The sequence below is a fragment of the Dichotomopilus funicola genome (assembly GCF_033296635.1).
Source record: "Dichotomopilus funicola strain CBS 141.50 unplaced genomic scaffold C8A04scaffold_8, whole genome shotgun sequence".
NCBI lineage: Eukaryota > Fungi > Ascomycota > Sordariomycetes > Sordariales > Chaetomiaceae > Dichotomopilus > Dichotomopilus funicola.
Genome location: NW_026944029.1, coordinates 90,798 through 116,871, shown reverse-complemented (window position 1 = coordinate 116,871; position 26,074 = coordinate 90,798). Strand labels below are relative to the sequence as shown.

At 56.5% G+C, this 26,074-nt stretch overlaps 9 protein-coding genes across 9 annotated transcripts; 5 read left to right on the top strand and 4 right to left on the bottom strand.

Moving 5' to 3' along the window:
• Window positions 1–533: 533 nt before the first annotated feature.
• Window positions 534–1,422, bottom strand: C8A04DRAFT_25653 (uncharacterized protein; the record flags this gene model as incomplete). The annotated part of the gene is made up of 2 exons (XM_062779641.1): window positions 534–685; window positions 762–1,422. The coding sequence occupies 2 exons, from the start codon at window positions 1,420–1,422 to the stop codon at window positions 534–536; spliced, it is 813 nt and encodes a 270-aa protein (XP_062639802.1).
• A 1,535-nt stretch (window positions 1,423–2,957) lies between these two features.
• Window positions 2,958–4,844, bottom strand: C8A04DRAFT_9783 (uncharacterized protein; the record flags this gene model as incomplete). Its single annotated transcript, XM_062785624.1, has 5 exons — window positions 2,958–3,081; window positions 3,142–3,381; window positions 3,508–3,595; window positions 3,671–4,252; window positions 4,445–4,844. 5 exons carry the CDS (start codon window positions 4,842–4,844, stop codon window positions 2,958–2,960), a joined length of 1,434 nt encoding a protein of 477 aa, XP_062639801.1.
• A 528-nt stretch (window positions 4,845–5,372) lies between these two features.
• C8A04DRAFT_25651 (nucleoporin protein Ndc1-Nup) lies at window positions 5,373–7,390 on the bottom strand (the record flags this gene model as incomplete). The annotated part of the gene is made up of 3 exons (XM_062779640.1): window positions 5,373–6,293; window positions 6,345–7,174; window positions 7,252–7,390. The coding sequence occupies 3 exons, from the start codon at window positions 7,388–7,390 to the stop codon at window positions 5,373–5,375; spliced, it is 1,890 nt and encodes a 629-aa protein (XP_062639800.1).
• Window positions 7,391–7,879: 489 nt separating this feature from the next.
• On the top strand, window positions 7,880–8,802 carry C8A04DRAFT_34900 (t-SNARE; the record flags this gene model as incomplete). Its single annotated transcript, XM_062782980.1, has 2 exons — window positions 7,880–8,194; window positions 8,248–8,802. 2 exons carry the CDS (start codon window positions 7,880–7,882, stop codon window positions 8,800–8,802), a joined length of 870 nt encoding a protein of 289 aa, XP_062639799.1.
• A 288-nt stretch (window positions 8,803–9,090) lies between these two features.
• Window positions 9,091–10,581, bottom strand: C8A04DRAFT_34898 (mitochondrial inner membrane protein OXA1L; the record flags this gene model as incomplete). The annotated part of the gene is made up of 4 exons (XM_062782979.1): window positions 9,091–9,696; window positions 9,832–10,057; window positions 10,115–10,405; window positions 10,562–10,581. The coding sequence occupies 4 exons, from the start codon at window positions 10,579–10,581 to the stop codon at window positions 9,091–9,093; spliced, it is 1,143 nt and encodes a 380-aa protein (XP_062639798.1).
• Window positions 10,582–12,342: 1,761 nt separating this feature from the next.
• C8A04DRAFT_25648 (glycosyltransferase) lies at window positions 12,343–14,342 on the top strand (the record flags this gene model as incomplete). Its single annotated transcript, XM_062779639.1, has 4 exons — window positions 12,343–12,764; window positions 12,830–12,965; window positions 13,032–14,061; window positions 14,149–14,342. 4 exons carry the CDS (start codon window positions 12,343–12,345, stop codon window positions 14,340–14,342), a joined length of 1,782 nt encoding a protein of 593 aa, XP_062639797.1.
• Window positions 14,343–16,294: 1,952 nt separating this feature from the next.
• Window positions 16,295–18,251, top strand: C8A04DRAFT_9748 (uncharacterized protein; the record flags this gene model as incomplete). The annotated part of the gene is made up of 3 exons (XM_062785610.1): window positions 16,295–16,640; window positions 16,708–17,844; window positions 17,935–18,251. 3 exons carry the CDS (start codon window positions 16,295–16,297, stop codon window positions 18,249–18,251), a joined length of 1,800 nt encoding a protein of 599 aa, XP_062639796.1.
• A 2,014-nt stretch (window positions 18,252–20,265) lies between these two features.
• Window positions 20,266–20,782, top strand: C8A04DRAFT_25646 (uncharacterized protein; the record flags this gene model as incomplete). The annotated part of the gene is made up of 2 exons (XM_062779638.1): window positions 20,266–20,453; window positions 20,539–20,782. 2 exons carry the CDS (start codon window positions 20,266–20,268, stop codon window positions 20,780–20,782), a joined length of 432 nt encoding a protein of 143 aa, XP_062639795.1.
• Window positions 20,783–22,528: 1,746 nt separating this feature from the next.
• On the top strand, window positions 22,529–25,131 carry C8A04DRAFT_34895 (uncharacterized protein; the record flags this gene model as incomplete). The annotated part of the gene is made up of 2 exons (XM_062782978.1): window positions 22,529–22,620; window positions 22,680–25,131. The coding sequence occupies 2 exons, from the start codon at window positions 22,529–22,531 to the stop codon at window positions 25,129–25,131; spliced, it is 2,544 nt and encodes an 847-aa protein (XP_062639794.1).
• Between the last annotated feature and the right edge of the window lie 943 nt (window positions 25,132–26,074).

Here is a 26,074-nt window from a genome sequence, read left to right as displayed (position 1 = left end):
GTCGCTGCGTGGACACGGCGAGTGCAATCACGAACTGACCATCACATTTTGTATATGGCTTTAGAATACTCACCGAACGAAGTGGGTACTGTACGTATAATTGTATGTACGTACGGTGGATGTAAGGAGATGAAACTGTGTATTCTCGCGTATCGAAAGTATCCCACGTATCAGGGATGAATGATTCAAACGCCATAAAAGCGACAAGCCGTTTGCCCTATTACCCATCTTCATATTCTCACAAAACAAAACACACAACTCCATCATCATCATACCCAAACCCACCCATCACTCCCATTCTCAACAACCCCCTTAACTCCCCTTCCCAACTCCCCTTTCCAACTCCCTTCCCAACTCCAGTCCTTAAGTAGATACACTACACGAGGTAGACAGACAAACTGCTAACTACATATCCCCACCCCTTTCCCGAAACCAAAGCCCATCCCCCTCTCCACCCCTCCGTCCCATCTCCATCCTCTTCTCAATCGCATTCGCCCCTAACCCGCCCACCGCTGCGCCTACTACTGTTGAAATCAGCCGGGCGTGGCTCCCTTCTTCTCTGGATTTGCTGCGGCTTCTGCTGTGTCGATGCCCGTGGTGGTCTCCATGGGTATGGTGATGGTTATGGCCTCCGTGACTGCGACTTCGACCGTGGCCGTGTCTGTGACTGTGATCGTGGCCGTGACTGTGGTGGTTATGTCCAGCAACAGCCTCACTAGCCTCCCGTGCCGCCAGACCCCCCACAATAGCCCCCAACACACCAACCCCCAAGCCTGACGTGGACGGGGTGAAGGTGGATGAGATCAGGCCGCGGGCTTTGTGTGTTATTTTATGCGGGGATTTGGAGCGGGAGGTTGATTTCTTTCGGTTATTCCTTCGGCCGTGGGAGCGTGACCGAGAGCGGGAGAGTGACCGAGCATAGCTGGTGTCGTCGTAGTTGTAGGTATCGTCGTCGTCATCATACAGGTCGTCGTCGTCGTCAGCTAGGGAATCATCCCGTGCACGACGGCCGCCGCTGTGGTGGTACGCAGCAGCCTGAGGTCTCCGGCCGCGACGGGCCCGGTCACGATCGCGGGTGAGGACGGCTGAGTCGGCGATCATACTGGGCTGGATACCGCCACTGTTGGGGTTACTGCTACCTGTGGTGGTGGAAGTACCCGTGGGGTCGGTGAGACTAGGATCGGAGGGTCGGAGACGGCGGGGATGGTTACTGGGACCGGGACCTGGACCTGGACCGGGACCGGCGGCGCCAGAGGCTTCAGCTGGGTAGAAAAGGGTATGTGGTTCGTATGGAAAATGTGGGTGAGGGTGTGCGTGGCGGTCAGTTGTGGTGGGTGGAGGGCCTGGGGTGCTAAAACGACGACGACGGGGATGGTGCTCGGTATCGGAGTTGGTATCGGAGTCGGAGTGGTAGCGGGGCATGGCAAAGTTCTCTGGTATGTTTATGGTGGTTGTTGAAAACGCCAGGGAGTGAGTGGCCGATGGGGGTCAGACGGCCGCTTTTAAGACCTTGAACCTCTAACTCGACTCCGAAGCACCAGCTCTCATACACACCCGATCTCGATGGGGAGTCAAAAGCCAAGACTCAGCCTTTTGCCCGACTAACGAGTAAGTGCCGAATCGTGTGGCACCGTCCCAGCAAGCGGGAAACAAGGGGATGATACACGAGCCGTAAGCCGGGGAGTACGCCGGTGTATGTAAGGTATGTAACCGGCGTTCGTACGAAGCTGCCTCCTTTGTGCTCAAAGAAGGCGGATGGTGCGAGTGAAACGACGGTTTGTGCTTGCTAAGCGATGAGGCTCAAATATCCAGGACTCCGGGTCCGAGACGACGGGGTATAATGTGACGAGTCTGTTGTTTGGTTGTGTGGCTACCGTTGTGTGACGTGTACTAGATGTGGTATAAGTAGATGCCTTTCCCCGATCAGTACCGAAGTGGTGGATCGATTGGATGATCAACGAGGCGATGAACGAGGCGGAGAGTGAGGCAGAGAGTAAGACGCCAGACGCAAGGGTCTTTTGGTCTGGTGATCTGTTCGGAGTGTCTAGACTTTACTTACTTGCCACGTTGTTGTAGTGTAAGCAGTAGACGGGAGAAAAAAAACCAATGAAGAAACGAACGAGTGTTGGTTTGGTTCCAGGACAGAATATCTTTCATAGGGCTGGGGAACAGCTAGATAACAAGAATCCCCCCCCTTCCTAACCCCCTTCTTCTCCCCTTCCTGAGCAACCACACCCCATCCCAACCTCCAAGCCCAAGATCCAACATTGACCTCATCCACGCCAGGATACACCTGTCATCGCCTCGATGCAAATCATCGGACAAACAGGCCGCCGGGGTCTTCACCTTGGATCTTGTTTCGTTTCCCGTGTGATGATTATTTCTCGATCGGGGAATGATAACCGGATGCGGGCGATGATGTCACCGGCCCAATGTTGGCCAAGAGCCTTATGGATAGGAAACAATCCGCGGCGCTCACGGCGGCACATCACTCCTTTTTTGGGGGTTCTTCGCATTCTTGTGGTTGGGATGGGAAGGATCGGCGCCGTTACGTGCGTTGCTGTTTCGTGCATGTCTGCCTGGATGTCGTTTCGGTGGTTCTGTTTTCTGTGATGTTTGCGCTGGTTTTGGATCTTAGACGGCTACCAGGACGCCCACTGAGTTCAGCCGAGTTTAAGGCACGGGAATGTAATTATAGGATATAGGATACAGAGTACAGGATCATAGAAAAGTCTATCCGTCTATCCGTCCGTCTATTGAAGATAAGTATTATATACTATCATTACTCCCTTTCCTAGTGCAGGAGAAACTGATGCATCCCATTCTGCAGCATTCCTCTTAGCGTATGACGTGCAGCCCAGCTCCCAGACAAATAAGCGAGCTCTCTCAGGTAACACCACAGACTGCCCCACACCCACTCCGGCATCCCTCTCCAATACACCCTCTCCAATACACCCTCACGGACCCGGAGAGGTGTACGTCAACACATACGGTAAATCCGTCGCGTCCTCCCGGTTCGCCAACCGAATCACCGAACCAGAACCGCTCCCACTCCCACTCCCACTACTCACCGACCGCGGACTTGCACCACCAGGGCGCGCACCACTAGGCCCAACCCCAGCAGACCCCGAACCCGAGTACAAACTCTCCGGATACGGCCGCCTCGTGTGCGCAAAACTCTCCACCGAACTAGACGTGCGCACCGAGAAAGCCGTGTGCCGGCTCTTGGGCGTCGTCGGTGCCGTGCGGAACTGCCAGTTGGATGTGGTCCCTGACGATGTGCGTTTGCTGAGGCCTGGACGGATGGGGTGGTGGTGGTGGTGGTGTGACCATGGTCGGTGTCGCTGGCTGGTGCCGTCGGCGTCTGTGCTGCTGTTTGTGCTGGCGCCGCTGCTGATGGTGCGGGTTGTGCTGAAACTGGATTGGTGGTGGAGATGGGGGGTGGTTCCGGTGGTCCGTGTTGGACGTTGGCGTCGTCGTCGGCTACTATTATTTGGGGCCTTGGACCTTGTGGGATCGTGGTGGGTGCCCATGCTGGATGGGCTTGTTCCGCGTGGCGCGTCGTTGTCGATGTCGCTTTCTGATGGTGGAAGTTCTGATGATCTCGACTTCCCCTTATTATTATTATTATTATTATCCCCGTCGTAGTCCTCCACTTCCCCATGATCACCATCATCGTAGTCATCACCCCCAGCGTATCTCGCCAGCGCAGCCGGACTGAGCGGGTGCATGTTGTGCAGCACATCCGCAAACAAATGCATCAACCCCCGAAACTGCGCTTCCGACAACGGCCGGCCCGCGTAACGCGCGGCCTCGTACTGCACCAAGAACTCGGATGTGGCCGGCAACGGCGCTAGCACGGCCAGCTCGGTAAGGAACCCCAGATATTCGCGTAGGTCCATGAACTCGGGCCGCTGCAACAGAGCGACGGCGTCGGGGTCGAGCGCGGGCGGGTCGGCGGTCTGCGTATCCGGGTGGAGGGATTGTGCGTCTGCGTCTGGCGGAGCGAGGGTGATAGCCTTGGCCTCGATCAGGTTCGGCAGCTCGGCCACCACGGTGTCGTACTGCAGGTTGGGTAGGTCCAGAGACATGGGCGATGCCCAGCCGGGGTGCTCAATCTTGCCCCAGACCGGTGGTTTGTTAGGGGTGGCCTGCTGTAGCGTAACCACCGCCCCATCACCATCACCACCGTTGCTATGCCCGGCTTCTTTCGCCGCCTCATGCGCCGGTGCTGAAAGCGCACCCGTTGGTGCTGATGCCGGCGCCACAACAACACTCCTCCTCGACCCCAGCGGCAAAGCGCCCGACACTATCGCAGTCCCCGGCGCCGACTCCGACACACCCAACCATGTCGTCCCCGGCCTCGTATCCCTCCCAGCCTCACCACCCACCGCCGTGCCCACCGACCCTCCACTCCCCGTCGCACCACCACCACCCCCAACACCCCCCACCGCTGCCGCGGCCGCAGGCACCAGCACCCTCGGCCTCGCCTCCCAAGCAACACCCGCACTCTTCCCCAACCCCTCCGCAATCATCCTCCTCACATCAGGCGGTACATCCCCCTTTTCCACAGGCACCCACGCCTTCGGGATGGACGCCAGCACCGAGCGACTGATGTACAAACGCGACGCATAGATGAAGGCAACTACCAGGATAGTAGTGATGTAGACGACGGTGACGACGAGTATGTCATAGTTTCGACGGTGGTGCACGCCTTGTTGGATGAGGTCGATGGGCGTGACGACGAGGAAGGCGAAGAGGATTAGGTAGAGGGTGTAGTAGAGGATGTTGTACGTTATGAGGAAGAGGAGGGAGGTGGGGGAGGGGGTTGTTGTGGAGGGCATTGTTGGGTTTGGTATATCGGGGCTCGAAGGCAGTTCGTCGGGGTGATAGCGAGGTTCTGATTGTATTAAATCGCGAAATCGCGAAATCGGAAATCGCTGCGACGATGGCTTTCACTTCTTCGCTGCAGAAAACGCGAGCGCAATCGTCGCGATGCGCCCTGGCCACGCCGCGCAAGGACGCAAATCGGTCGGTCGATGGCGGCGGTTGTTGATCATGGCTGCGCCGAGCTCGGGTTGCGCGTTGGAGGTTGTAGTAGTCAAGTTCGCGTCATCGCTGGTGATGGTCGAGAGATTACGGAAGTTGAAAATGGGAAGCTGCGATGGTGGAGCTTGTGCCTATCCCGTCTTTGTTTGGATGAAAAGTTAAGGGTTAGGGTTGGGGGCTGTTTCTTGACCTCCCTATTATGCATGCATGTGATCCCTTGTCATAATTATTATCCTTTCATTTTAGTACACACAACCGATGATACACCATGATCCCAACCCGTCTATTCGTATAACACACCAACCCATCCCCATTCCCAATTACTACCTCCCTCTCCCCACCTCCTCCATCTCCTGTTCCGCCTCTTCCACGCCCGCAGCCTCCCTCGCGAGCCGCATATCCGTCAAACTCAGCCTCAATTCCCGCGCATAAGGCCCAAACCCCTCAATCGTCCTCGCCAGCCCATCCTTGAGCGCAGCCAGCACCTCCTCCACCTCCGGGCACGTCCGTTCCGCTTCGACATCCGTCCAGTGCGTCGCCAATCCAGCCTGGAACCCCTCCAGCTTCTTCGTCACCCCCGTCAGCGCCCGAATCAGCGTCGCTACGTCCCGCTGCACGTTCCCGTAGCGGTCCTCGCGCAGCGAATGGACCGTCAGCCCGGCCAGCGCACACGCCGCGTTGACATACAGGCTGGGTTCGCCGTAGGGGCTTCCCAAGACGGCGTGGGCCAGGCGACGGCGGTATTGGTGTCGGAAGGGCCAGCCAAATGGGGAGTGGAGGGCTCGGAGGGCGAAGTCCTGGAAGAGGCCCTGCGGGTCGTCGGAGCCGGTGGCCTCCTTTTGGATCTTAAGCAGTTGGTGCTTAGCCGACTCGACGGCTTTCTTCGCGGCTGGGGACAACTGCGAGGTCTGGCCCGGGGCAAGGGCCACTTGGTGGACGGCCTTCTCGACTTGGTTGCGCAGGCCCTTGTGTTGCGGGATGGGTTGGAAAATCTCCTCGTTACGTGGGGGCTCGGTAGTGCGGACTTTTTGTTGCTCGGCCTTTACGTCGGCTGCTGTGGGAGGTGGTGGGGGTGGTGCAGTGTAGGCATCGATGCTGGTTTCCAAGGTCTTCAATGTGTCGAGGCAGATTTGGTAGACTTGAGACCACATCGGCCCGTCTTTGCGGTCGATGTCTTCGTAGATGGCCTTGCGGCGATCGGCAAAGTCGCGGGCAATGAACGCCAGCTCCCACATCGCGAAACACTAGACAAGGTTAGCCAACGGAGGTGTCTCCCAGTGGAGCGCGGTCCATACCTTGATAGAGAGCTTCTTATTCTTCAACCCGTTCAACAGACTACCGTTCGGGTCCTTGGAGTCCGATGTCAGGGGCTTCCCGTTCTTGAGCGGGTGCTTGACCAGGAACAGAGAAAATGCCGTGTTGGCGGCAGCCCACGAAAACGTCAGCAGCAAGCTAACCAAGAAGGTGCGGACCAAAAACCAGAAAGCAAAAGGTGCTGTAGGCGGCAGCATATTGCTCCGCGGGAGGTTGTAGATCGGCCGCAAGAACACCAAGCTCGTCTTCCAGACCGCGCTGCGGACCGTGAGCGGGTAGATAATGGTGCTCAGAATCAGGCCAATCAACGAGATGTTGACGGTGCGCACCAGGATTGCCGGCAGCTGTTCCTTCAACCGGCGCATCTGGATCGCCGCGTCCCCTTCCTCAGCCTTCTTCTCTCCGTTCTGCGGCTTAGCCACACCGAGCGACAGCCGGTCGACATCGCAGAAGAGGTGCAGGAAACCTTGATAAAGTCCCAGCAGCACCAAGTGCGAGATCAAAAACAGCGGCTTCTCGTTGAGCCGCGCCCGGTCGGCCGTGAAATAGGTGATGAACTCTAGTCCGGAGTCCTCCGAGAGCGACCAAATGTAGATGAAGCTGAAGATGACGGCCGACAGCGTGTATGTGACAATCGTCTCGGCGGTCTCGAGCCGCGGGGCATAGCGGAAGAAGGTGGAAATGCCCGAGTCGGAGGTCCGTAGCCCGGGGTGGTACTGTGAGATGCGAAGGATGATGATGAGGATGCCGCAGAAGAACAGGGCGATCGCGCGGAAACCGGTTGCGCTGAGGGGGAACCAGGACCAAAATACTAGAGTCGAATAGATAACGTTAGCAGCTCATCCCAACACAAATACGACGGGAAAATGCTGTTCGGCGGCATCGTACGAGAGCTCCAATTCGCCAAGAATAGCGCTTGAATGTATGTAACGGCCAGCACGCCCAAACTCGCCGTGGCAAAGCGCCGCTGCAACGCGGGTTGCAAGAAATCCTTATACGGAGATCTCCTAACTGTAGCCGCCGCCATTTCTGCTGCACATCCCCCGGTCGGTCAATCGTTCGGTGATGGTGGTGGTGGATGTTCGCAGCCTGGAGCTGTCCCGCCTCGTTCAGTTTGTAAATAAAAAAGCTGTCGTTGGGAGAGGAGCCCACCAGCAATGCAACAAATCCACAGAGCAACCACGCAAGGGACCAGGGGAGACGCGAAGGGGAAGGGTTCCGCTTTTGTGCGCAGGGCAGAGCTCCCTGATTGGTGGAGAGGCCCATTACGTCGTTGTGGGGCTGCTGCGGCTGGGACCTGTCACAGGAACGCCCCAGGATCCGCCAACCTCGTTGCCTTCCACCAAACCTTGAACTCAACCGAACGAACCATCGTCAATCCGATTCCAGTCAAAACCACGACTACGGCCCGCGCACCTGTCGCATCGCTCGCTACAGCATTGAAATTCCAGTGTCGTCTTGCTGAGGTACATTAGCTCGCAAAAAAGAACCCAACACACAACCCAAACGACCAACCATGTCATTCGATCAACTCTCGTCCCTCGAAGCGGGGCGTCGCCGAGGAGGAGCTCCCGGGGGGCCCGGCGGTCCCGGGGCAGGAGGCTACAGCGACGACCCCGAGTTCCAGCGGCTATTCCAGGAGCTGAGCAACAAGCTGTTCAAGCTCAACGGGAACAACCAGCGACTAAGCGGAGAGGTCGGCCACTTGGGCACACGGCGGGACACGCCGCGGGTGCGGGAGCGGGTGCACGAGCTGATTGAGGAGTCGCGCAACACATTTAAGGATGTTGGCGAGGGGGTCAAGAAGATTCAGGCGTGGGAGGATGCTACGGTGGGTTTTCCCCCTGAACGATTCAGGCGGATTGTTACTAACGCACGGTACAGCCCCAACAAAAATACAACCAGCAAAAACTCTCCCGTGACTTCCAAGCCTCGCTCTCCGAATTCCAGTCCCTCCAGCGACAAGCACTCGAAAAACAAAAAGCCTCCATCTCCGCCGCCCGCGCCGCCGTAGACGACGATTCCGCCGGTGCCGGCCTCGACAGCGGCTCCCAGTACCAACAGCAGCAGCAACTCCAACACGGACAACCACAGCAACTCCAACAACAAGAACTCACCCGCCTCGCCCCGCAAGACGAAGTCGACTTCCAAGAAGCGCTCATCATCGAGCGCGAGGAAGAGATCCGCAACATTGAGCAGGGTGTGGGCGACCTCAACGTGCTGTTCCAGCAGGTTGCGCAGATTGTGACGGAGCAGGGCGAGGTGCTGGACACGATTGAGCGGAATGTTGAGGTGGTGCGTGATGATACGCAGGGCGCTGATCGTGAGTTGCGGAGCGCCGCGCGGTACCAGAAGAATGCGCGGAGCAAAGCTTGCTGTTTGTTGGTGATCTTGGTGGTGATCTTGACGATTATTCTATTGGCGGTGTTTTTGGGGTAGAGGAGGAGGACGCTAATCGGTTTGCGGGAGGAATAGAAGGGTTGGGGCTTAGCTGGTGTGTCTCTTTTGTTTGCGGTTCGTGTTTCTCATATATCCAGGGATGATGTCGCTTTTTTGAGAGCGTGCTGTGGTTCGGGCGGGTGGTATAATGGTATCATTTTGTTTCTTTTATTGTACAACGGAGGAGGCGTTTTGGAGTTGGGCCTAGAGCCTCTTAAGCCGTCCAAGGCATGCTACCGTTTATCGCTCTTATTCATCTCTTGTGTTACCCTGACCGACCCAGCCCGTCTATTGACGATTCCGCTTTTCCTGCGCCCACTGCCTTGCCCGCTCCTCCTCAAACGCCACACTCTCCCTCGTCGGTGAAATAAATATCGGCTCCTGCATCTTCGCCGGCGGAACCGTCTTAGGCAACGGCATCAGCTTGGAGATGACCTGCGCCTGCAAGTTACCAGACAAGGACGAGGTAATCCAATACAAATGCAGCGCACACGGCAGATCCATCGTGAGCGGGCCAACGGCGATACCCACCATCAGCAAACTCCTCTGCAACCGCAGCCGCCACTTCATTGCCGGGTCAAGCACGGCCGCGTCCGAGGTTCCCGGGTTCTGGGGGTCTCGCGCGCCAAACAGGAGTCGGATCCCGCTCATGGTGTTGGGCATGATGTTGAGGACGAAGACGACGGAGAGCGCCAGAGGGAGGATGTGTAGCGGGTCGGCGGCCGTCAGGTCGGGGAACCAGAGACACCCGCCCGTCATTAGCGTCGGGTCTGCCGCGTAGCCTGACGATGACGACGATGAGGCCGCCACTACAGCTTGCTGGATGTCGGCTGCTGATGTACTCGCGGCCGTTACCGAGCCATCTACCCAGCCCCCGGCCGTTGTCGTCATCACCTCACTTCCCCCCGCCGGTCCCGTCCCAGACAACATCATCTCTCCCGTCCCCGTCCCCGTGCCAGTCGTCCCACTCCCACTCCCGCTCCCAGTCCCGGCGCCCCCCGTAAAAGCCTCCGTAACCACCGTCTCAACCCCCTCTCCCCTCCCAAAAAGAAACGTCCCCACCACTCCCCTCGGCCCACCACAAATCCGTCTAATCGACTCAATCCCCACCAACCAAAACGGCACCGCCGCAACCCTCATCCCAGTCTCCCTCCACGTATGCACCCCCCACCGCCGGTACAGCTTCGACTGGGCCGCTCGCGCATGGTTGTAAAAACTCTTCGGCGTCAACTGCTGCCCCCTTCCCCGTCCCCCACTACCCGCGGTAGTAATAGTCGTAGCAGCAGTTGGTTTATCCGGCTGCCGCCGTAACTCCCCCTGTAAATCATGCGTGACACGCGCCCGCCAGGCATTAGCGAGCGGCTGAATGCGCTGGAGACGTTGGTGGGTGTGGCGGGAGTAGATGATGGCTGGTAGACGAGTGAAGAGGGACACGGCGAGGGAGAATAAGGGGATGGTGAGGAACCAGGGGGTGCCGGTTGCTGTGTGCAGGGTGGTGAGGGCTGTGTGGGAGAGGGAGAGGGTTGTTTCGATGAGGGGGTAGAGGGAGAAGGGGCGGATTTGCTGGTGGCCGTGGTGGTTGGGGTTGGGAAGGGGGAGGGTTCTGAAGGGGGTTGTTGTTGTTGGTCGGGTTGGTGTTTGGTGGTAATTGCGGGTAAGAGCGAGGGTTAGGGTGAGAGTGACTCGGCGGGAGGGGGTTTGAGCCGTTCGTGAGAGGAGCGAGGGCCGAGTGTGGCTGGCCCGAAGTCGGGTGAGTGACCGTATGGCGGGTGTGGCCATTTTCGGGGCCGATTGAGTATGTGTTGGCCCCTTGGTGTTGTTGTGTGAGTGGGAGCTTCTAATTCAACAGCATAACTGGAGTTCTGTGGAGAATGTGTGAATGCAAGCCGGCTGCAGTTGGTGCTTATCTAATCTCTTCCAGCGACCTCACCCCACCAGTACGAAATGTCAAGTCCTTTGAGTGTGTAAGCTACAGGTCAAGTACTGTTGAACAAAAGGGCATTTTGTGACGACGAGCTAGATTAAGTCCTGCTTGTCTTGCTACGAGGAACAACTATTGAGAGCAACCTCTAACCAACGTTGCGAATGCTAGGCCCTTCCCCAGCCCATTCTACTCTTGGGGCACTCGCTGTGGCCAAAAAAAGCGGCACACTCAAACAGATAGCTCAAGTCCAATCCATTAACATTCAATCAAATCTTGGTAAATTTTGATTGATTCACTCTTTTCTGTCTTTTGTCACTCTCTAGATTTATTCTTTTTTGTCTTCTTTCACTCTTTTTTGGTGTCTTCTTTTTGTCTTTTTTCACTTTTGTAGCAAAGTTATCTAGGGACTTGGTCTGCCGCTTTTTTTGGCCATAGCGAGGTAGGGTACCGGACAAAGTATTGTTAAACAAAGGGCCTTTTCACACGAGCGGCTAGATTAAGGACTATGTTCCTTACTTCAAGAAATAGCTACTGAGAGCTACCTGTGGCCAAAGTTGCGGATGCTACGCCCTTCCCCAACTCTTGGGGCGGTATGTTAGAAATCGCCCTGTGACGGGCCTGGGTTTCGCAGGTAAACAAAGGGAATAAAAATGAAACGGGACTGTAATAAGCTTTCTTCACTACTCAACATTATCTGGTACCAAACCTATCCCTATGAATCAAGCCGAGGTAATGTCGAACAGTAAAGGGGAAATCGACCCGAGTTTGATCCCGGGCATCCTCTCCGGCTCTCAGCTTGTTAGGGCCTGAATCTATGGAGTACGCATTGTTGACCTCATCCGAGCTTGCTGCCGATTGCATTCATGGGACGGCGACGGCCAGACTGCGGAGATGGACCGGCAGGTGACTCATCCGGGTCGAGGCGAGGGCGATTTTGTGTTGGACAATTATGTAGGATTACTGTGAACCTACTTTGGTAGCTGTAGAGTGATGGAAGATTAAGGTTGTCTTGCGGAACGGGGCTCACATGGGTTAATCAGAAGACTAAGCCGGTGGCTCGAGAGAATTTGGCAGTATGGCGGAATTCGCCAGCATTAAACATAAAAAGAACGAAGTGAAACCGTAGGAAACGCCATAAAAGAGTTCAGGGCGTCGATATTGAAACAGGCAACTTCAGCTCTGCCAGGCCTAGATCCTTGACGGATGGTGGCCCACGTGGGAGTGGGCCGCTGAGGCAATGCGCTGCGGCCTGCAAATCAAAATGACGTGGGGCGTCCCGTGCTTCTGACCAGCTGTCCACGTCCGCCAAGCTCGCGCCCTGAGCTCTCCGCAACTCGCCGACAGCTTTCTGGTCGAGAGCTTCTCGGTGCCTACTGGTAGGTTCCTTTTGTCGTATATTGTCGTATATCTTTTGTTCAACTGAGTAGGTTGATCCAATACCCAACCCTCCTTTTTCTCCTCACCTCGTTCCTATGATTGCGCCTGAGAATAGCCGTGTTCGCACCTCCACTCACCGTCCTCTCCTCTCTCAATCGAACATCCCCCGAACTTGAACCTCGTCCACGACAGCCTAAACTATCCCTCTTTCCGACTCAGACTCAGGAACCTCCCGGTCCATGGCCGACACCTGCGGCGCCGGTGACGGCGCCACTCTCTGTGCCATGCCCCAGAACAACACCTTTCCGTTCACATCCGAGAAATTCGTCTCGCACGTCCTCATCCCAATCCTCTGCCTCGCACCGCTCGCCACACTTCTACTGGTACCAATACTCTGGCACATTGCTGGGCCTGTTCTCGGCTGGTACCTTCGCAAGAAGACCGACGGGCGCCGCAGCCATATCATCGACCTGGTACAAAGCGACGAGAAGAAGTACGCAGAAAGCAGGCGGACAAGTACAAGTAGCGGTGGCGAGGGGGGTAGCAGGGAGGATGGCGGGTGGGAGAAGCTTGATACGCAGACGAACGGTGTAGCGGAGGGTGGGGAGACGGCGGCGGATAGTGATTGGGATGGAATTGTCGGATTCTTTCACCCGTTCTGGTGAGTCTTGCTGGTGGTTGTACCTACATACCGGACATTGGACGAGGTTCTGACATAAGGAATAGTAATGCCGGCGGCGGAGGAGAACGCGTTCTCTGGGCGGCGATCCGCGCAACACAGCAGCGTTGGCCCAAGGCTAAGTGTGTAGTCTACACGGGGGACCACGGCGTAACAAAAGACGCCATCCTATCCCGAGTTAAGGCAGGTTTTGGGACTAGCCCAATCCTCTTTGCCGACCACATGTGCTAACTCTACCCTCCGTTCCAGAACCGATTCAACATCCACTTGCACCCACCCACCATCAACTTCCTCTACCTCTCCACTCGCCACTGGGTGCTCGCCTCCACATGGCCTCGCTTCACCCTCGCCGGCCAGTCCTTCGGCTCGCTTGTGCTTGCCTGGGACGCCTTCTCCCTACTGGTGCCAGACATGTTCATCGACACCATGGGCTACGCCTTTGCACTCGGCCTCGCACGCTTCCTCTTTGGCCGCGCCGTGCCCACCGGCGCATACGTCCACTACCCGACCATCTCTACCGATATGCTAGACTCCCTCGACACGGCCGACATCGGGGCTCCGATCCCAAACAAAAGCATTGGCAACGGTCTCAACGCCGGCCAGGGCGCAGGTCTCCGCGGGACCGCAAAGCGTACTTACTGGCGTGCCTTTGCTGCGGTCTACTCTCGTGTAGGCGCCGCGGCAGATGTGGTCATGACCAACTCGTCTTGGACACAGGGCCATATCCAACGTCTCTGGGCCCCCTTCCGCAAGGGAGGCAAGACAAAAGCCTCTGACGGCGCCCACCCGATCGCCGTTGTCTACCCGCCCGTGGCTGTCCGTGAGCTGGAGCACGAAGTTGAAGTGTCCCCCGCCAGCGAAGCCCGCCGCGAAAAAGTGGTGCTGTACATTGCGCAGTTCCGCCCGGAAAAGAACCACCAGCTCATCCTGGAATCCTTCGCCCAATTCCTCAAGTCCCGCCCGCCTTCAGTCACCGACAACACCCGTCTCGTGCTTGTCGGCAGCGTGCGCGACGACCAGGATTCGAAGCGTGTTTACCAGTTGCGGTTGATGGTCAACGAACTGCATATTCGCGACCGCGTTGAGTTTCACCTGGATGCGTCGTGGCCTGAGATTTTGGAGTGGCTGCGTCGGGCGTCGGTGGGCGTAAATGGCATGTGGAATGAGCACTTTGGGATTGGGGTGGTTGAGTACCAAGCGGCTGGGCTGGTGGCGGTTGTGCATGATAGCGGTGGACCGAAGTTGGATATCGTGGTGGACGTGGACGGGGAGCCGACGGGTGAGTTCTTTCTGCTTATTCCGCTCCATACTTGCGCTTTATACTTCTCACCGTTTCTTCGATACTGTACTGACAATACCCCCACAGGTTTCCACGCAACGACAGCGGCCGAATTTGCGGAAGGCTTTGAGAAGGCTTTCAGCTTGCCCAACCCATATGCTGTCCGCCAGCGAGCAAGACAGTCGGCTAAGCGGTTTACGGAAGAGGAGTTTGCGCGGCGGTGGACAGAGCAGATGGAGAAGCTGGTGAAGCTGAGTCCTATCGGGAAGAAGAAGGCGTAATCTTGTCGTCTCCATTCCTTTTTCCCTTGTCTTTAAGACTTTCGATCCTCTCTGCACTCCTCAATAGAACTGGATACCCCTTTTTTTGATCCATGATGGTACTTGGCGGGAGTTGGGGTTGGGGCTGGGGTTAAAGTAGTAAACTTAGTCATCCTTCTAGCCGCTGCTGTCGATCGCAGGCTGCCGGCTGCGGGTGTCACCTGCAGCCGGCTGGCGCACGGTTTCCGGGTAAACCGGCAACTTCCCCAGCTTTTCATCTGCACGGCTGGAAGAGCTGAACACCCTGTGTTTGATGTTTTGCAGCTCCCATGCCGCACTCATCAGCCCAACCTCAACGCAGAAGCGTAAAACAAAACATGAAACGCGCTGAGTATTTGTTGCTTGCGCACAGTATGTATTTATCGGACCGATGAGATCTCGACAAACTCATGCACCATCGCACTCCTTGCATTAGCACCCCCCTCAAGCATCCTAGCTTCCACGCGGAGGAAGCAAACAAGACAAGCGGCCGCAGCAAACGAGACCACGTCGGGACCGGGTCCATCAATGCATTCGAAGATTCAACGGCGTCCCCATTTTATTCTGTAAAGACATAAAGACCTAACGAAAAGATAGACGGTCATGTGTCGTGTCCGCCGAGCGAGTCTTGAGGTCTCACTTCTCGAGCGCCCGGCGTGCTTCGGACGGGAGTCAATGCCGTGCCGATCGGGGACTGTCTCTTCCGGAGGAATCACCCAAAAATGATACCCAACGGGCGCTGGCCCCCGCCGAAGATCCCGCTCCGGCATCCTCCCGCTGCAGTTGGTTGTTTGCCCACAGCACGATGTCACCTCCCATTGGCGACCTGACTTGCTCTGGCCGTCCAAGGGTTCCGCCGCCCCGAGCAAAAGGACACAGCAGGAGAGCAGCGAGGGAAAAAATACGGGGACGGGCCACGACGCTGAGCCACCCCTCAGCTCGTGCTGGATGCCCAGAAGCCTCACGGGAGACGGCCATTCGGCGCATCCAGCGATGGCGATCCCGGAAAATAGGCCAATCACGGCGTTGCTGACCCAGCCCGATAGTGCCAACAGTTTCTGTCAAGGCTCGTCGGCCGGATAGCTCAAAGTGCTTGGACGGCGGCGAACTTCGTTGCCTTCGAACTTTTCGTCGTCGTGGAGGAGGCTCAAAAGGGAAGGAAGCCGGCCCTGTCAGCTTTTGTACGACCGAAGTTCGCGCGAAGACCCCGCTCTCCTGCCCCATTGAGTCTCAAGAATCCTTGGCCTGGGATTGTCTGGCTTTGTCTCTGTTTGTTCACCTCGTCAGATCACGGCCAATCTCTCGCATTCCAGAAAGGAAACAAGAGCTTGACTTTGCGCCACAGGGTCCTCAGTTCGGACGAAACCAAAGTCTAACTTATCAGCCGTATCCGTAGGAGTGAGTCGTGGGGCCCGGTGGCTGTATGCGTGGTATCGGTGTGTAAGACCCTGGCGAAGCTTACGATCACTCCGTCTTGCAACCCCCCCTCTCACAAGCCGTGTCTTCGCTCGGAAGGGGAGTGGCGCCCTGCAAGCTCAAGCCCAGCCCCCGCCCCGTCAAACAAAAAGGTTGTCGCCTGCTCGATTCCAGCTCAAGTTAGTCGTGTCTGAGATAGCGCCATCCACCCTCCCAAAGGACGACCTCACCGACTCGACGACAGGACAAGTTCGGACCGCCAGACTTGAAAACGGGTTTGCGCCGGCATCCCGAAGAACGTTCACGTTATACAAACGACTTCCCGCCCCGCGCCGCCGGATCCCCGCGCATTCCCCTGCACATCTCGTCCCGCCCAAACCCTGCTCATCCAATTGCGCTGAACCTGCCCGGCCGAGCGGTACGGTACTCTCAACAAGCTGACGACAGCGCATCTGATCTTGAAGCGCGTACCAGCGAACGAGGCGCCAGCCCGCGCGAGGATTCGCGACATCGTCGCCATGCGCAACAGTATTTGGTCCTGTTCGTCGTGCGCCGTTTTTCTCCTCTCAGCGTTCCTAGCGAGGGATGTATCGGCAACGCACGTGGGGAGGGAATGGAACCATGTGCATCGGATTCCCAAGGCGCTCGTGACAGCGCGCGCGGTCCTCGGTCGGGATGGCGGGGGCCAAGTCACTGAGAATGTTTGTTCGACTGAGTACACCGAGTGCCCCGCCTCTTTGAGTGGCGGTTGTTGCCCGTCGAAATATGCTTGTGCGGTCGACTCATGCTATGCGACGACGGCCGGGATCACGACGGCCTGCACAAGGGCAAATTGGTACGCCTGCGCACCGGTAAATGGAAAACGTGGGTGACCCCGCTACTTCGAGTATTTGATTGTGATTGTGACACATGGACTAACTGTGGCGTGTAGCCGGCTGCTGCCCGCTCAACTACATCTGTGACGGCCCTCAAGGCTGTCTCGCGGCTGTCGGCGCGACCCCCGTGGACCTACACTGCCCGACCAACTACTTTACCTGCGAGGCCGGGGATGGGTGCTGCAGGAACGGGCTAGCCTGCGGTCCGGGTGCCTCCTGTTACTCAACAGACCCGGTGACCTCGACGATCGTACAGACAATCACAACAACGTCGGGCAAAGAAACCGTGACAACGACGCGGACCACCGTCACCGTCAGCACACCAACGATTCCCACCGACTATCGCGAAACCGGTGCCGCTGCTATGTTCATCCTGACAAGCGTGCCCAAGGAGCCCGCAGCGACCCCTTCCAGCTCCAGCGAGCCGAGCAGCGGGCTCAGCGGTGGAGCCATTGGCGGCATCATCGGGGGTGTCGTGGTGCTCCTAATCGTCGTCGTCGTCGCCGCTTTTCTCATCATCCGCCGTCTCAAGCAGGTCGAGACCATCGTCGAAAACTCCAAGCGCGGCTCCTCCAGCGGCAAGAAGACCCGATCCCAAAACCAAGCCCAAATGGAACACTACGGCCGCCACTTGCACTCCGACATGGACGACATGAGCGTCGACCCCCTCATGGTCCAACCCAGCGTCACCAGCACCGAAGCCACCTCCCAACGCAGCCACGGCCACGGCCGCAACCACAGCCACGGCTACGACTCCACCGCCCGCGGCCGCGGCGGCTCCCTCGGCTACACACCCTCCCCGAACCTCTACAGCCCCGCCGAAGCCGACGCCGAAACCCCCTCAGCCGCGGCAGCGGCAACCGCGGCCGCAAGTGCTAACTCAGACAGCCATCACTCCCGCTCTCGCCACGCCAGCCCGGACCCATACCATTCACCACCAGTAGGTGGACATGGCGGGGCCGCCGGGTACTTTGACATCCCCCCTTCTTCGCGCAACACCCACAGCAACAACCTCCCCGGCGCGATGCAACCGGCACGTATGCGCGGCAACAGCGAGGTCTCGGCCTCGTCAGTCGGGGGAGGGGGGGCCGGAGGCGGAAATACCGGCCGTAGGGGCTACTCGTATACCCACTGGCGATCGATGAGTAACACGAGTGAGCTATCCGCCGATGGGAGTGAAGGAGGAGCTGGAGGTGGAGGTAGTGGAGCGGCTGGGGTAAGCAGTCCGCTAATAGGAAGCGGGATTGTCGAGTCGCCTGTTATGGGCCAGATTGGAAGGGGAGGGAGTATTGTTGTTGCTGGTGGGCGGGGGGTTGTGGGCGGGACAACGCCTGTAAGGACGCCTGGGGCAGCAGCGGACGGGGGCGCGAGGCAAGGGCAGTTGATACCTGAGTTGGCGGGGTCGGGCGGGATTGTGGAGTTGTCTGGTGCTGGGGGTGTAGAAGGGGGAGGGAGGAGTAGATCGGATAGTGCGGCTAGTGGTACGGGGTTGGGAGTAAATCAGGGGACGGGAGTGGGAGGGGGGCAGCCGTTGGCATCGCTTGACGAGACGGTTGAGATGCCTGGGCATATGCATGGGCATTATGGGCCGCCGATATGAGCTAGTTGTATACAAGTTATGGGGAAGGGGATATCTGGTCTTTAGCTTCAAGGCTTTCGTACCCATGTTTTCATCTTATTTATTTATTTCTCGGTTTATTTTCTCCCTTGTTTCTGTTTGATATTTTCGGTTTGTTTCTTCTACCTTCTATTTTTTCTTCTCTCTTTTTTGGCTTTATGAGTGTGTCAAACGGCTTCGGATACCCTGCTTTGCTCGCACGCTGATAGGTTGTGGGATAGGTACAGAACACGAATTAGTTGATCGACTGTGTTTACTTGTGTATTTTTGTATACTTTTAGTGTTTCTGTCGTTATGCTTAGCGTCGCTGTTGATGTCACCCAGAACGCGGTGGTTACGGTTACGATACCATGAAATTGTTAGTGTCCATGGAGATTTGGAATGTTTTGCCAGGTGCTTCTATTTTGAGCAGTTACTGAGTGACAGTACGGTTGGGGGCGGAGAAGAGAGCGCAACTGTGGTGTACACAGTAAAGAGCAACTTTCACCAGCCGCTTCTTCCCGTGTCTTGGCTGCGGATAATTGACCTGAGGGGTTAACGGAGTCGGTTCCCGATTGGGAGAAGTGAGGTTGGAGAGGGAGGGAACCCGGGGAATGGCTCCGGCTGATGGGGTCGGTGAAGAATTTTGGATTTGGGCCGCTTGCTAAAGTTTGGTGTTTTGGCTCTTTTTCTTGAGGAGGTTGGGATATTTTTTATATTATTTAGGGTTGAGTGAATCGTTGAGGCTAATTAGGGCTTCGGAATATCGTGTACTGTACGGATACAATACGAAAATCAACGAAAATGCTCTTGAGAGCTTAGACACAGTCCGAGGATGCGTAGCTCAGCCCGTCGGTCCGCGTCACCCGGGCAGGGTCAGATTCTAGACCGCCCATAGGAATCGGTACCGAAGGATCAACGATCTTGGGTGGCTGTCCCCTCTCGTGCGCTTCACCCCGGATTTTGAGTTCCAGAACACAACAGGAAGCTGTAGGCTCATTCCTCCGAGGTGCAGTCGCTTTTGTCTTTCGACCTTCTCGAAAGACGGAGGAACGGGCCCTGCACACCGAGAGGACGACAAAGGGTTTCTCTTTTCGTCTTGGGCTAGCGGATCAAACCAATCGATTGTATGTCCGCAGGTACTAGCGTGAGTTTACCCCGCAACGGAGCGCGGCGTGGTCAACCAAGCGGAAGAATGCGGCTGAGGATGAGAGAAGAGGTTGGTGAAGATGGGTTGCAGTAACTTTTGCAAGTGATCGACAGGCACAGGGCGGATTGATCGCCAGGGTCTTTTTTTAGTGTAGCACTTTTACAGAACTGTACTACACTAAGTAGTTCGAATCTACGGTAGTTTGCTTGACGGTCTACATATCTGCGCTGCCACAAACAGCAGGGAGAGAGCAAACACAACAAACACCGAAGAGAACAGATCATGGTCGGAGGCTCAAGCACACGGCAAAGCCCGTAGGCAAACATCCACTCACAAAAGCCCTTGGCCCACAACCAAACCTCACACCAAGCCCGGAACCACGAACCATCTCGATGCGGGCTCTTCCGGGAGAGCAATTAGGTTTAGCTCAGGGCCTTGCCCAGGCCAGCCTCAGCGTAACACTGCGTCGGCCGAGGCTTCTAGCTCGAAGCCTCGAAGTAGAACGTCCAACCGCAAAGGCCGCTACTCTCGCGTGGACCCGGTTCCTGGTTCCTGGCACTTGGTTCCTGAGTCTTGGCTTGCGCTCAGGATGTGGTTGTTCTAGCTCGGAGGCGCCCGCTGCGTCAGCGCCGATAGCCGGAAGCGGACGAGAAAGAACAGCGCCAGCGCCGCTTCACTGCTTGTTAGGCGGGCCTGTGGCGCTACGATCATGCGAACTGGCGGGTTATCGTGCCCAGAATGCGGAGAGGTGGACCGAACGAGAGAGATATAAGACGGACCAAGAACCAGCTTACCTCTCATCTGAACTTCTGAGCTACCTTCTGCCTCCCGTGAACGTCGTACCTACTCACCCACTCACCCACAACCATGAAGTTCATCACCGTCCTCCCCTTCCTCGCCGGCCTCGCAGCCGCAGCCGTTGTCGAGCCCCGCCACTGCGCCGGCAACAACTGCAACCGCGCGGTCACCGGCACTCGGCCGGGCCTGCTCCCGCTGACCGAGCGCTCCTCGCACTGCGCCAGCTTCTTGCTGATCACCGTCACACCCGCAGCATCGTGAGTCCTCCCACCTACTTCTCTTTCATGCCCCAATGCTTCAACACAACCATAATCATCATGACACCATCTCACCCCTCCCCAGAACCGTCACAGTAACAGTCGAGAACCCCCCACCGACTCCAACCCACGCCCACCCCAAGCGTAATCTCCTCGAGAACAGGCAGGTGACTGTCGTGCCGACCGCGATCCCGGATTATGCGGAGAATTGTGTGGATGCGGCTGAGTACATTTCGGCGTGCTCGTGCTTTGGGCTGACGGGGTCGGTAACGACCGCTCCGGCGCCGACGGTGACGGTTACGACGACAGTGGATTATTGTGAAGAGTGAGGGGGCAAGTGACGAGGGACGAGGGGTGATGAATGTGAGGGTTGCGGTGGGAGGTCAATTCAGTCGGGTTGTACATAGTAAACTTAGACCGGCTATTTGATGAGTATTTTGGAGAAGTATCTTCAGGTCCCGCTTCGGAGGTTGCGGTCGTGATGGAGTGAGAGCAGGTTAACGTTTGGTAAATTGGTTGTTTATTCGAAAATCAACAACCCCAACCCTGAAATGAGAGGCACACGGGCCACAGCCCAAATCAGCCCAAATCAGCCCACACGCACAGACCACTCCCCTCGCCTATAAATTTTTGCACCCGCTCCCAAATTCTTGCTCTCTTCTTTTCCCTTTTTTTTCTTCATACTTACCTTGATTGACTGCGCGGAGATCATGAAAACCGCGCCGTATGGCGGAGAGCCTGCATTGCACATCGTGGTGCTAGCCGTCATGAATTGTCCTTCGGGGCCGTTCCGGTCGCAATTTTTGCTGTCATAATCCAGAATCTGGACCTCTTTTCGCTGTGTGCCCGGCGTTTGTCGAGCCACGGAGAAGGGATTGTATTGAGGTTTAGATCATAGCACAAAGGCTATCCTGACATGTAACCAATTACGTGTAGTTGCGTCGAGCAGTCGGTCCCTTAATGAAGCTTTAATCTTGCAACGACTGAATCTTGGTTGGACCGCATAGAGCGACCGTCAGGGACTTGTTCAACCGTTTCGTTTCACGTTGGTGAGGTCAATGCCGCACATCGCAGCCGGAACACATGACGGTTCCTCCACACCTGTCCTTCCGCTTGAAGCGGGAAATATACTATTGGACACTCTTCCCCAAGTTCAACTACTCGCATCTTCACGTCTCACAGAAAGCCCAGTTTCACCCGCTTGATGCGTCTGCTGACCACGGACCGAAAAAAAGTCCCCGACAAACAAATGCCAGCCAATGGAGGGTGGTTCAATTTGGACGTGATTCGATTCGACCTGCGCTTTCTTTCACATGCTCAGAGTGCCAGCCTTCTGAAAACAAGCAGCAGCACCCCGCAGTCCCAGCGGACCACCCCACCAACCACCCCACGCTCCTTCCCGGCGCAATTGCCAAATGCAAGGCGGGCACTGGAGCAGCAACCCACCGCATTCCGTTTCTAGACAATTCCCTACAGCGGGTGCTTCCACCTTCACATGTCAAGTGTTGCCGCCCCCGTGACGCCATGATTCGTGCCCTTGTGTCAAGTTAGAGCGCATGGGGGCACACAGACATGGAAGAAAAAGCTAACGTTACCTACGTTTGTTACCGTGTGATCCGGGTGTATTTTCTTGCTATTCGAAATAGTCTCCCGTCTTGTTGATTCCCAAGATTCATCGACCCTAGTGCGGTTGGTCTCTCCTTCTCTTTGTCGTCCAACAGCGGCGTTTCAGGTCACCCGACGATTGGGTGTCTCCTTCCTCAGTTAATTCCATCAATAACGTATCTCTATCATCTTCGATGGTTTATTTTACCTCTTATTCTCTTCTTTCCTAAACACCGTCTGTTCTCTTAGACAAGGAAGCCACTCCTTTAATGGCACGGGGCGCAGCCCGTTTGAGTCCGAGTATTGTCTGACCCGGGTGTCACGAGACCACCCACTTGGGATCGATCGTTGTACCCTTTGCACATCCTTGGCTTCTCTTCCCATTGAGTCAATGGTTAGCAACACGGTGCTCGGGATCGATCGAATAACATCTCTATCATCCGGGGCGTGGTGTTGGAGCTGAACGCAAGATGATTGACCATGTGCTGGGGCGACCGTCTGTCAAGTCGCGCAGATTGCAGGTCCTCGTGGTCCTGGGGATCTGGACGGCCTATGTGTTCAAGTACGTGGAATAATCCATGCCCCCCATCTTTCCGTAGTATGCCTAGCTAACCTGGATAGGGGGAATAAACATGGTCCACCCCTAGTCCGCGTGTTGTCGCGGGCGCTCTCGAAGCGGCTCACGGCATGGCAGGCCGTCGTTATCACCATGATCTACCTTTACGCCGCGCGTAACTTCAGCACCCTCGTCGGCCTCGCGAGCCCCGATCCTCTCAGTAACATGTACGAGGCCGACTACTTCCGCGCCACGTGGATGCTCACGGCACTCGATGCGGGCTTCTGGACGGCCATGAAGATCCGGAACAAGCCGCTGCGAGACCTGGCGAGCATGGTGTTTTCTTGTTTCTACATGATCGCCGCTGAGCAGGCCGACGAGAAGGTGCGTAAGGTGCGCAGCAACATCAACATCGACCACATGCGCGTCAGTTGGAACAAGGGCAGCGAGTCGCCCTATCTGCGGTTTTTCCAGGGCTTGCTCCGCCGTCAATACACGAAGTGGCCTCCGCGTCAGATCCGTATTCCGCGCCCGTCCGCGAGCGATTACCGAGAGCCGGTTATGGGGTGGTTGTACTTTGACGGGCCGCTCTCGCAGCTTAAGGACCACACACAAATTATTCTTGATATCCCCGGAGGCGGCTTCGTGGCCATGGACCCGCGGTGCAATGACGACAAGCTGCTGGCCTGGGCCGGCAGGACCAAGCGACCCGTGTTGAGCCTGGACTACAAGAAGGCGCCGGAGTATCCGTATCCTTACGCGCTTAACGAGTGCTACGATGTGTACACCACCATCATTAAGACGCGTGGTCGGTGCATCGGCCTATCCGGTGAAGTGGTCCCCAAGGTTGTCATTACGGGTGACAGCGCAGGCGGGACGTTGGCCACGTCGACGACGCTGATGATCATCGAGAGCGGCTCGTCGCCGGTGCGCCGTTTCCAGGGCCAGACGGAGCTTCCAGTCCCTGACGGCTTGATCCTGTTCTACCCAGCGCTTGACATGAACATTGGTAGTTGGATGTCTGACGAGCAGATGAGTTTGATCAAGGACCGCAGCATGAGGGCGACGAATAAGAGTATTGTCCGTCGCAAGCGTTCGCAATACGATAACCTCGTCGGGACACCATATGGGTCCGACGATGAAGCTGATGGGGAGGACGACAGCGCCGCGTCGTCATCCAAAGCCCGCTGTCAGCCACGCAAAGAGAGCGCCGACGGAAAGAGCCAGGAGTTTCAGGACGCCGCCCTTTTGAGTCCGACACACCAGCACATCCATAGCCCGGCACCCGAGTATGCGAACCTGGGACCAACCACCTGGAGCCAAGTCCAGCCGGCGCCCCCATCCCCCTTGGCTACAAGAGCCCCCACCAACAGCACTGCACCGGCGGGCACAGCGGCGGCAGCCACGACAGACACCAACCTCCCACTACAACCTGGGGCTTCGCACCGCCCTGAGCCGATGCACACTCGTCTCGCTATATCCTCCATGATCTCGTACTTCAACGACCGCGTATTGACCCCCGAGATGATGCGCGCCATGATCATCCTTTACGTCGGACGGCACAACCAGCCCGACTTTTCCCAGGACTACCTCCTCTCGCCCATCCTGGCGCCAGACGTTTTACTGTCGAAATTCCCAAAAACCTACTTCCTCACTGGCGAGCGTGACCCCCTCGTCGACGACACCGTTATTTTGGCCGGTCGTCTACGGCGGGTTAAGGCCGCGGTGATGGCCAGCGGCGGGCAGCGCCTCGAGTACCGCGATAGCGATGCCATGACGGAGGGGTATGATATGAAAGCCGTGGCCGAGGTGGTGCTGTTACCTGGAGTTAGTCATGGGTTTTTGCAGTTCCCAACCGTGTACAAACCAGCGTGGCAACTGTTCGAGCAGTCTGCCGAGTGGGCGGTGGATTTGTTTAACGACGCGGAGAGGAAAGAGTCGGACCGGGTGTGGGCGACTCGGGGGCGGCAGATGGGGAGATTGAGCGATTTGATCCCGGGTAGTGGCGTGAATGGGAATGGTGGGGGGGATGATGAGGGTGTTGAGCAAAACCTGACGGGGGCCACCGCCAGGTATCATTTCCGGCACGAGTCAAGTGGAGATGAAGGCCAGTTTTTGGAGATGGGAATGAGCAAGCTCAAGGGCGCTAGTGACAGCGGGAAAGGAAAGGAGGTAGCATCTTTCAGTGGTGCGATACCCACATCAGCATCAGGGACCGGCCCATCTGAGAGCGCCAAGAACCTCAACAACGACGCTGATGGCGATAACGGCGATGCCACCCCCTACGAAGCACCACAGCCCAGGCCCAGTTCCTCCACTACAAGTAGAAGCAAGAAGCAGAAAGGGGGTAAAGGAAAGCGGGCGCGGTACAAGGATGATGTGCAAAAGGGTGATGGTAGCAAGAAGGTGGACGGGAATACTTCGTCTCTGGTAAAGCTAGCGAGTACCGATGACTTGCTGGGGAGACGGATGCATGGGCTTGCGGGGGGTTTGACGGGGTTAAGGGATGATGAGTGAATGGGGGTGTAAATATTTTGGGATACTCGAGAGGGGCATTGTTGAATAAGGAAAGGGGTAGCATCACATCATCAGGCTAGTAGCATACGGGTATGTATAGACTGGGATTAGGATAGTACTTTCAGGGTTGACTCTGGATTAGTGTTGCCCGATCGGACAAAAGGTCCCTTCGAGCCAGCGGATTGGATAGGTTTTAATAGTATAACTTATTCGGAAAGAAGATATCAGTCATACACATGTTGCTTTTACCTTAGGTGTGTGAGGTAGGTGTCGGTTGTTAATGAAATAATTAGCTCTTAGATCCACAGCCACCTACCTGTCTATCTGCATAGCAGAACTTGGGGTATACTCCTAGCCGCCAAGCTCACAGCTCGTGCCGTAGTGTACATCTTTTAATGTGATGATGCAAAAGGGGCCTCCCGCCCATTGCTTGTAACTAGTGACAGGTTTGGGGAAGTCATATACCGCGAAAGCCCGTGGTCTTGCCTTAGTCTTCGTTCGGTATTAATTAGAAAGGGAACGGGAACGGGGAAGATAAAACGTTTCGTGTATTAGTGATGAAAGTGATTAAATCGGACACAACATGCACCCCCAAGTGTCTTGCTGTTCATGTTTGCCCCCTCCGTCTGTCTGTATGCCCGTCCCTCTTCTGCCTGTCTGTCTGTTCGTCTGCTTGTCTGATGTATCCGGCTGGCCCTGTAAACCGACTGCGGCGTCCCAAAATGCCCCAAAATGCTTGATGCTAACCCGGTCCCCAAATGAAGACTGAAAGATGAGGATGCGGAAAGGAAGAAGAGAAAGAAATAAAATAGAAGGAAAAAAAGAGAAAAAAGAGGGAGGAAAATAAGCTACGCTAAACGGAACAAAACGCTGAGATTGATACCTCCCATTCCAATGAACCCATCCCAATGAAGCCCCAAAAAAACTAAATATGCTCATGCCC